Source organism: Poecile atricapillus, chromosome 7 (genome assembly GCF_030490865.1).
Source record: "Poecile atricapillus isolate bPoeAtr1 chromosome 7, bPoeAtr1.hap1, whole genome shotgun sequence".
In the NCBI taxonomy this organism is placed as follows: domain Eukaryota; kingdom Metazoa; phylum Chordata; class Aves; order Passeriformes; family Paridae; genus Poecile; species Poecile atricapillus.
Window position 1 is genome coordinate 12,587,589 of NC_081255.1, and position 11,083 is coordinate 12,598,671.

The 11,083-nt window shown below is 36.5% G+C and overlaps 1 protein-coding gene across 7 annotated transcripts in view; it reads left to right on the forward strand.

The window, feature by feature from the left end:
- The window catches only part of NR5A2 (nuclear receptor subfamily 5 group A member 2), a 91,305-nt gene that overhangs the window by 60,670 nt on the left and 19,552 nt on the right, over positions 1-11,083 (forward strand). For 6 of the 7 annotated variants that reach the window (XM_058842454.1, XM_058842456.1, XM_058842453.1 and 3 more), the window contains one exon: positions 10-157. In XM_058842454.1, coding sequence (XP_058698437.1) covers positions 10-157 — 148 coding nt within the window. Of the gene's footprint in view, positions 1-9; positions 162-11,083 lie in introns of all 7 variants that reach the window. The other variant, XM_058842458.1, reaches the window with a different exon arrangement.

An 11,083-nucleotide genomic window follows, 5' to 3' on the forward strand; every position in this document is an offset into this window, starting at 1 on the left:
CTTTTACAGGTGGATTATTCTGTAATAGTATCCCAAGCTGGAGCCACCCTCAATAATCTTATGAGCCATGCACAAGAACTGGTAGCAAAGCTTCGTTCGCTGCAGTTTGACCTACGAGAATTTGTCTGTCTCAAATTCCTGGTGCTGTTTAGTTTAGGTAGGTACAGTCTAATCTTCATACTTTTTGTTTTTTCTAAAAACATTGAAAATATTTTGCTTTTCTTCAATTTTTCATGAAACACATAATTTTGAAATATGTTTAATGGGGTTCACAGTAATCTGAGGATAATTTTTTTAATTATCAGGTGCAGGAAAATTATGTATAAGTATTAAAAGTGTATTTCCATGGAAATGATTCCTAAAACCCATGGAATTTAATGGAGAATTATAAACCTTCTGTATTTTGGTATGTGAATACTGAATTTTCCAGAATAAGGATAAAATTCTATTAGACATCCTAGAGAACAGTGGAAAATACAGATTGCCATGTTCTTCTGTGATACTGAATACAGTTTTGTAAAGCACATGGAGTGAGGATATGGTTGAAATTTCCCTCTTATTCAAAGGTGTCTGTGGTAAGTATAAACAATCTTCTTTACATATGATGGCTGTCACACTGTAACCCATAAATCAGGAATGAATCTCATAGTTTTTTACAAGTAAAAGGAACTCCTAAAGTGCAAATTAATGATAATAGCTTTAGGACAGAGCTGGCTATGAAATAACCTCTAAAGGGAAGATTGTTTTGTACTAGGGGAGAGGACAGAATGGGAAAGATACCTATGCAAGACAAATTAGTTAAACCAGTCCCTTCCAATAAATCAGTTGAGAAAAATCACTGGTGCCAAGAATAAAAAAGATCTTAGGGAGATGGATTCCTATTGACTTCATGGGAAGAGATTTTTCTGCCTGTCCTCTGTTTCAGGTTTGCACTTTGTTGTAAAGCTGGTCTAAATGAACTTTGCCCAAGTGAGTGTTTTTTTCTGGCAGACAGTTGAAAGGAGAGACTTAAAAACATAAATAAGGTCAACCCAGCCATATCTCCATAGCAAAACCTCCTCTTTTACTGAAAAGGTGTTTTTGTCTGCAAAGAGAGTGACCGGGGAAGCCAAGGACACAATGAAAGATATCAGCAGTAGTGACATTTAGTAATGCTTTCCTTTCATTTTCAGTTTAAACAAAATCTGTAAGGGTATAAAATTCTAAAAATAAATTATTGTAATACAATTGCAAGTAGACTAAAAGAGACACTTTTGATCACACTGCAGATCTCAATTACAGTCTTAAATATGACCTTCCTAGGGACTGTAACCTCCTAGGCTACAGAATTTGAACCTGCGTGAGAAAATTTTAGGTAAAGCTCCCTTTAAATGCAGGGAACATAAAAGACCAGTATTTCAGAGGTACAGGGGACAGAATACGCAGAAGATAGAAAATAATTATTTTACAAATTAGAATGAAATAAGAATGATGCTAACAGAACGAATCATTCTGAGGTATGTCCATTTTGAATCCTAGGAAGAGATGATGGATTTCCTTGGTAACTATTAACATTTTGTATTCAGGGCTTCATTGCTTGAATATCTTAGATTCAGAGAAGCAAAAGCAAACCATCTGTTGCAGAAATTATGTTTTATGAATTAATCTGATGGATAACAAGAATTCATATTTCCTAATTCCTAATAAGTAGGTTTTTCAGTCATTATACAGTGGCACAGATAAAGCCTGTAGCTTTCTTCTGATAAAATATTTAGAGAATTCATGTCAGTTCAGAAACATTTTAAATTAGCTGAATAAATGAAGTGCATTTGAAAAACTCTCACATTTAGGTGGTTTTTTTTTATTTAATGATTTTCATCAGCTGTTCAGGTACTTTGCACTGATTTAGGAATCATTCTCACACCTCTAGCTCTTCTGATTGTGCCAGGTACTGTGCTCAACTTCTGAAGTACTTGGCAGGAATAACTTGCAGACTTGTAGCAAGCCAGATTATCCAGTTTTTCTCTCATTTATGCTACTATAAAATGAGCTATTTTTGCTGCTGATAGGAACTTTGTAATCACATAACTTGCACATAAAAGTGATGAAGCAAAGACAGCTCCGACACCTTTAAAATCAATTAGTTCATTATTTAGCATACTGCAGAATTCCATTTGCTGATAGTCAGAGCTAGATGTTACTCTGCAAAGAGTAAAATGTAAAGATGTTACCACTTGACGCACAGGACAGAGGCAAATATTTAACAAGAACGATATCAAGATTGAAATGAAAAACACAGATACCCTTTCCATCTAAGCACTTAAGTTTGTGCCCAAAAGAACAGATGAAACACGTAGCTGAAATTAATGACACCTCACAGCCTAAGAGCAAGCCAGGTTTAGAAGACATTGAAGTGTCTAACAATGCTGGTAGGCATTCAGCAGGGCTGTCAGAACTAGCTAAGCATCCAATTCTACATAAATAACTGGGAGCAATTATTGTACCTAAGTATCTAGGTGCATTTAGCACATATCTGTATCTCTTAGGCATCTCTACAGAAAACTGGTCCTAATGCCAATAATGTACCACTTAATAAAAAGGAAATTTCAAAAACCTCAGCTGTTGACAACCTGGCCCTGTAATGTTTAATGGAATAAAAAGTGCTGCAAGACATAGCCTTTTTACATTTCTGAGGATGTTCATATAAGTGTTAACCAAGCCAACAAAACCTTTTACTATTGTTCTTTAGTCTTGTGCTTGATTGAAAAAGAAATGTCTACTACAAAGCCTCTCAAAGGCAATATGAAATTAATAATCCACAGAATTAATTTATTGAGAAGAAGTTGGTTTTTTTAAATAACTGTATAGATATGAGACTGCCTTGTAAAGCTGCTTGTTATTCATGGCTGTACCATCCTGTCTGCCTCTCCACAAGACAGCAATTTCCTTTAGGGCAAGGAATTTGGTCTCTGCCTTTTTTCTTAACATTTCAGAAGTGATTATCTTAGTAAACTACCAGTAAAACCATGTTCAAAACCCAAAGCACTTCGAATAATTTTTCAAAATAGAATTAAACTATATCAGTTTTGCTTGCTAGATTTTAAATGAAAGAGGTAATTGTTATCTACTCATGAGGAGTTCCAAAGGATTTATACAGGAAAATCCTTTTGATTTTTGGCAGCATAAAAGAATATGCTGCTGAGGCTTAGCCAGATGCATATTAAATGTAGCTGTTGTGGCTGGCAGTGCACAACTCCTCGTGCAGTCAGACTGCATGGCCCCACCTCGGTGAGTGGGACCCCATGCACAGGAGCTCAGGTCCTTTCACCAGGGCCACCTGCTCTGGCTGGGACCCTCTGACCAATACTGCCAACTACATAATGGTACAGTTGACTCAACTATTATTCAGTAAGCCAGAGGAGTTTGGTAAATAGCCTCTTTAGTGTGATATCACTTTAGTTCAGTGCTATCAAATATTTAAATATGTAGAGTTACATAATTTTTTAATTCTCTCTCTCAGTAGCAAAAAGCAAATTGTTTTACAGGTAGGTAGTTCTTACCTTTCTACATAAAAGTCTTTCATTGCAGTTCCCCTTGCCAACCTTCTTTGACCAATGTTTACATTATATCTGTAAACCCCAAACGTATCTGTTTTCTGGGGCATCGTTTCTGTGATTTCACATATAGAGATATTCTCCCTTTAATTCCACCTTAGGGAGTGAAGATAATCCATATGTCAAACCACAATTTAACTCAGGTATGTCAGCCAATTTTTTTTCCAGTCTAAACATAAGGCAAATAAAAAAAACCTCAGCAGTTCAAGAGATATCCAAGTATGGATTTCTCCACTTCTTTGTTGCATCTGACAGGTTTCCTCCAATGAAGAAGAACCAACATGATACAGTTATGATAGAATATAATAATGCAGCAACTGTAGTCACACCATTGATGGAAGGTTAGTGGCCAGGCACAAATTGCAAAAATGGGAAAGAATAAAGAAATCTTTGACTGACTTGAGTGTTAAACCTACTTTTAACACTACTCGATGAGCTCATGTCTGACACATGGAATGTGAACATCTGAGAAAGGTGCTGATGACACCGTTCTGCAACCATTTATCAGATTTACCACCAAATACAATAAATATCTCTAACTTTCTGAAAGCTGGCTAAATTGAGGATAATGTGAATTCTTTACCCTAATCCCAGAGTAAAAATACAGCCAATTTTTCTATAGCATATAACCAGTACAGGCTGCAGTAGACATTATCAAAAAGTAGGCCAAAAACTAAATACAAATGATTCGTCTTTAATAACTGCTGGCTTGAATCAAGAAACATTACAGATAGAAAAATCAAATGTGTCAGTTTATCAAACTCTTTGAATTTTCACTACCACATTTGACATTAGTTTGGAAATTCCTCACTCCTTGTCATAAATCAGAATTAGAAATAAAACAAAGAAACAAAAGCAAACAAATCACCCCACATATGCTGTTGAATTATCTAATTCTGGAGCTGAAATAGATTCATATGCTCCACTGGGAGATGCAATTTTGACCTCACTAAAGCCAAGAGAATTTTACTCTTTTTTTACTGGAGTCAAAATTCACTTCTTATCACAAAAAAAAAAAAAAAAAAAAAAAAAAATCAAAATAAATTTTCATCAATTAAATTTGACAAATGGCTAAATTTAAATGATGCTTGAAGAACCAAATGAGTGCCTCAAATGAGATATTTTCTGTCATCTTCATTTTACCATCCAGTAGCTTTATGGACTGGTCATTTCACCTGAAATCAGCCTGTGTTTTCTCTTTACAAAAATTTCCCATTTGTCCTGCTAGTTTTTATTATGTGAACTCAGCAAGGATGATTTTTCAAACTCCCATCACAGCAGTTTGTAAAGTGAAATGCCAGTAGGAAAAAGTTAGACATCATTTGACCCATGTCCAGGCACTTTTCCAGCTGTGGAGCTAAATGCTGGACTAGGCAGCAGCTGAGTGGTACTGCTCCCTTATCACTGTCAGGACACAGAAAAATGTACTTCATCTGGGAAATGAAGGCTTTATCAATGCAACTGACAAATAATTGCAGAGCCTCTATTGATCTCACATCCCACGTAATGTGAGACAAGAGGGTCCAGTAAAAATAATAAACATTTAATCGTAGTGGACATCAAACAATGGGCTCTTGCTTAAGCAACAGAATAAAACCCTAGCAAAAAAGAACTCGGTTTTTAAACAAACCACAGTCTTACTTAAGCAGAAATTCATCTAGTTCTGCAACACTCCATTCTCATCTCTGTTAAAATGAGAGGAATACTAGCAAGTTAAGAGGGATATTAGGAAAGGAATCTTTCCTTGCTTTTAATCTCCATAAGGTGTCAGAACTGAGATGGGAGGAGGTATTTGAAGTCCTAGGCCCCACCATTTGCACATATGAAAAATAAATGTGCCTGTTAAGATCCTAATGCAGATGAAAAAGGCTTAAGGGAAGCACATTCAAGGCAGATTCTGCCCCCAGCACTCACAAGACTCGAAGGTGTTCCAGTCAAACATGCACTGAGGGAGCAGCAGCACAAAGCCTGCCTGTGCTCTGTTTCACCTGGTGCAGTAACTCACATCAATGCAGTTACACACCAATCTGAAAAAATAGCTACTGGACTTTTTAATGTACTTTATGTAACATCATTGTTCTAGTCATTGTTCTATTAGATTTACAGACCAGCAGAATCTCTGCCTCAGGGAGCTTGCAGTCTAAATACACAGAAAAGATTTTTTAAATGCAGCAGCAAACTATGATGAAACATGAGGCTGTCAATACTTTCACTTCCAAAACTTTTGCTGAAGGTTTAATATCATACATATGCAGACAGGAAAAGAAGAGTACAAGGATCAGCTGGAGGTAATATTACAGGGAATGTTGGCTAAATTTTGTACTAATAATGATAGTTCAGAGCACACAAACAAATATAATAGGAGAATGAAATGAAGGATTTAGTGAGGCAGGAGGTTTTATCAAACCAAAAGGAAAAGACAAAAGAAGACCAGAAAATTAGATAAGAATCAATTCATGCTGGATTATAGATAACTAAGTGTACTACAGATATAAAGATATAATGGAGCAAATTTTGTGTGTAGATGTTGATTGCAGATAAAGATGAAGTAGGTTTTGTGAATTTGAAGTGAGAAGTATTACATGACAGTCTTCCTTGGCAAGCCAGTGCAAGTCACTAATGGAGAACTTAACCAGGCATGGACTTGTCATTACAAATAAGTCCATTCCTCACTCACAAAGAGTACTTAGGGTTTAATGCCTTCTTCAAAGTGCTCATTCTTGCTGGTTTTACTTTTGGGAGTTTGTAAATACACAACTATTTTTATAGGTCTTTTTATATGTGTGTTATTTATAATACACATATTTAGTTGGGCTGTCATAACAGGTGGTTTTATTTTAACCATTGGCAGTTTCCTTAGATTGATCCATTCTGTTACCCAAGGGTGCCTGTACAATTGCACTTGGGAAACACCAGTAAACCAGCAGTTGAGGGGTTTTGGAGGGCACTCTGGCACAGCTTTCAGGCTCCCCCACATTACATCTGAAAATTTATAAACATACTTACTGTATACCTGTCCGATTCAGGCTGTCTCAAGCCTAATGTCCAACCAGAGTATGCACTGGAGGCTAACAAAGAAACACTTCCTAAACTTTATGTAATCATTTGGAATTCAGGAAGGATTGATTAGTATTCAAGAGATGCAACTGCTCAATATTTATACCAGAGAGACTTGGCAGGAGCAAATAAAGGTACATAAAGCTGATGCTTGTCTTAATTAAGTGCAATATAATAGGTGTTGGGGATATTTTTCTTAGTGAAGAGAGCAGTTTAGCAGTGAACCAGGAATAACTCATTCTGAAGTTCAGAGTTTAAAACTAATCAATATATATTTATAACAAGGGAGGAACTAAATATAATTTATTATTAGCTGACAGCTAACTAATAGATAAAATCAAGATTAATTTAAGTACCTTTTTCCACATACCAATTTCTGACAAAAAAAATTGTTCCCTTGGAGTCTTGATTGGTTTTTGCAGCATTTCAAATAGACTTCTTGAAATGACTGTCTCATATGCGGAGTGCCTGGGAGTGAACCCAAAAATGGGGAATGAGACATTTAGCTAGGATGATCCTTTCACTGTGACAAACTTATCAACAGGAAAATTTCCTAATTTTATGATGAGGAATCCTTAATGGCAGGTGACATTTTTAAATGCTCCTTTAGAGTACGCAATCTCCATGTGTGCTGATGAACAGGTGTCGACTGGCAGACAGCACAGGGATCACGAGCACAGTCCCAGCACACCCAGCCCAGGCTTCCCTCAGATGTCACTACAAAAAGTTTTGAAAGGGAATGAAGAAGGTGGATAAATAGATCTGGCATATTAAGCAAGAGAGGCAGAAAGGAGAAAGGGAAAAGGACTTGGTGTGTAAAGGTGGTGGGTGGAAAACGGAGATGGCATTCCAGGCAAGTGCAGGGCAGGAGATGACCTTGTGACACTGAATGACTGATGACAGGTAAGGCAGGAACAGCCACAAGGCCTAGAAAGTGAATGTAGCAGGGAAAGGAAAGTTGCCAAGACAGGGAAGCAATGAGATAGGAAGGATAATTTGTCAGCACGATTTGCCACTGCCAAAGGGTGCTGTGGTCACTGAGATGTTGTCTGCTGAAGCAACATGGTATCTGTTAAAAATTTAATCAACTAAACATGTCCCGTGTGCACATCCCATTGAAGTCAGTGAGAATACATTTGCAGGATTAGCTCTGTAATATCAGTTCAGGATAAACTGCATTAGAAATACACAAATTTAAAGGTGAGGATCACTGTCTTTTGGAAGCTCTCATCTCTGGATATAATGAAAGCTCTGCTTCTTTAAATCTTAAGTCAAGATGGTGCTTCTCTAAATTATTATGCTAGAGCTCAGTCAAAAGTTACAGACTTGATGCCCAACTGCTGGATGGAAACTTATGGCTTGCAGCGACCAGAACACTGAAAGAAGTAACTTCATAGTCAAGAAGCTGAAATTTATCATGACTACTAATTTCAGGTTTTACAAATACTTCTGCATTTGAAAAATTCAAATTTGATAACTTTTAATGTGAACAGTTACCAGTGATCTTACGTAGTCTCTCACTGCTGCATGTTCCACAGTGCCTGGAAACCAGGGATCCCTTTTCTTACTAGTGATGATGAGGGCCAGCAGAGCAGTTAAACAGCCAGTCTGCCCCTGGAACATTTAACTCCTCTCTGGATCTCAGGCAAAGCAGCCAGGCTACTCCATTCTGCCACTAGAAGAACTATTCCACTTTTCTACTTTAACCCTCTGGGAAAGTAAAGCAAATGAATATGGACAAAACCTCATTTCAGAATAACCTCATGAGGGACGTTCTCCTTTGATGGATGCAGCATTGCTCAGCAGAGAAATCAACCCTTTTGTCTATAATTCTGCTTCTCACTCCATTACTTTGAAGTCTCTAAAATAATATCTCAACTATGCAATCTGGTAAACAAAAGCAATAGTTATTTATCTCTGTAAATAGTGGTGAAATCCAGAGTATTAAAGATACTTTTTAGAGTAGAGGCAGATTGGAACACTGAAATCTCTACAGATTTTATAACAAACACCATTTAAAAAGGAATCTGACTTAAAATATCTTTATTAAATTTTGAGACAATTTGATCCTTTCCTTTATAAATCATTTAGCATGAAAGTAGTTCCTTGCTGCATTTTCAGGGTCTAAAACTTTGCAAAAAAATTTGACAATTCATCTTTTGAGGAATTATTTTAGAAGTGTACTTAGCACATGCAGGAAAAAGTAGTGGGATTTTTGCCCTGGCTTTTATTTCTTTATGGAAAAACAAAAACAAAGACATATTCATTTCACTTACCTGTCAAAATCCATAGCAAAGCCAAACAATTAATAATCAGTCCTTAAATTTCTTATAGGTGCTAAATGATACATAGAGTGATGACTTTGATAAACAATGTTTTGCTCTTGAGAACACTATTCCAATGAGCTGACAGGTTTTAGTCCATCCTCCTATTCAGGTGGCACACAAGTGCAGGCACTATGAAAGAAAGTAGGACAGTATCTGTCTTCCAGGTATCTGTCTTAATGAAATCAACAATCAATGGTATTGGGAAAAAACCACATAATAGAAGAAGAATAAAATACAAATGCTGGGGTTATGAGGAACAATTCAGCATTAAACCAATATTTTTTAACAAATAAAATTTTAATCATTCATCTCAGCCCTGCATGTAGGATAAAGTTCTTCCAGGAATCCCAGAGAAAGCTTTCTGTTTCATGGCTGATTTAGTTTTTTGAATAAACTACACTAAATTATAGAGGAGAGTTAATAATTGCTGTTGATTTGTCCTGATTTTATTTCATTAAATGCAATGAATGCTGCAAATTCATACCTCATGTAACTGTTGAGTACAATGACATTATTCAAGGCATGAATTTGATTCAGTCTGTTCATTACTTGGTTATGTTGTCTGCTTGTCTGACAGCTGCAAGCCATGGAAAAAAGATTAACCATCTTCAGCAAGTACTTTTCCTTTTCATGTCCTTTTTTTCTAAAATGCATATTTAACAAGGTTTTGAAATAACAATAGGATTAGATGCTTGAGAGAAAATTAGGTCATATATTTGTTAGATACAAATCTTGCAAGTAATTAGAAACATGGGTATCAAGCAATATTTGTATTCTGTACTGTTGCCTTTGTGTGGAGACAGTGGGGATTTCAGAATAACCCAATCAGTGTGCTCTGCACATTTTCCCTATTATGTTTATAGAATACTAGTAAGGATGGCTTTTAAACACCTCCTGTAAGGGCAAAAAATTACCTGTAAATAACTCACATTTATTGGTGTCTCTACTTTTGCAATACTTTTACAATTCCTTACCATTTTCAGATGTCAAGTTCCAAGTTTAACAGTATGAATGTATTATATAGGTAACAAAGAAAATACAGTATTACAAGGAATCTTTTTAGCTGCTGTTGGCAGAAATCTTTAACAGAAACTACTTTCGCTAGTCAAGCACTTGACATAACATGGGGAAAAATGGTTATATATTAAAATACAGATAAGTGAATGAATATCCTTAATCTTGGAGCCACTAATACCACCCTATAGTCTTAATCTGAACATATTCTTAAATGTTTCACTGAATGAGATTAACTTTGCAGTAGTAACAGACAACTTATTAAATATTTTTAAAACCAGAATACATAGACTGGAAACAGCCTCATGTATTTCTAGTAAAAGAACACATTGCAGAGGCTCTTGCCTGAAAGTTTATACATGGATAATGTTGGCTATTTACTGGAGATGCACTGTAGACTATGGCAAATTTCCCTCTTTTTCATACCTCTTTGCTGCTTGTTCAAGATTGAGCACTAAATAAGAAACAAAAGCAGTATCTGTCTCCAAGGGAATTAAAACAGAGAGGTGAAATACTCTAATGGAACAAGGGAATTAAAATAGAGAGGGGAAATGCTGTAAAGGAATGATGAAAAGAAATCACAGGTGAAAAAAGGGACTGCAAGAAGGATGAGAGAAGAGTGGCAGAGAAGAGGATATCTGGGCAGATCAGGAACCAGGAGTGATTAATAAAAAAAGGAACAGCAGTTGGGTGGATCAGAGGAACAGAGAGAGACTGGAGGGCTTGAGATAGGAGTCAAGAAAATAGGGGGAAAAGGCCAGGAAGGAAAGAGAAACCATGGAATGTGATCAAAGCCAAGCCAGAAGTGGAAAGGGAGGAAACAGAAGCAAACAGTAATGAAACAATGAAGGAAAAATCAGAAACAAACTTTATTTCAAGGCCCAGCCTTGAACACAGCTGGAATGTTGAATTAGGAGACAGAAGGGGACTGTGCAGAAACACTCTTTCCCAAGCTCATGGCTTGGAGTATGTCCCAAATTATTTCTGCTGGCAGGAAAGGGGTGAAAACTGCAATTCCTTGGGTTCTGGCAATGCTGCTACCAAGACTGGATGAACCTTTCAGAGCAGGAGTCCCTAGTATTGCCCTGATCC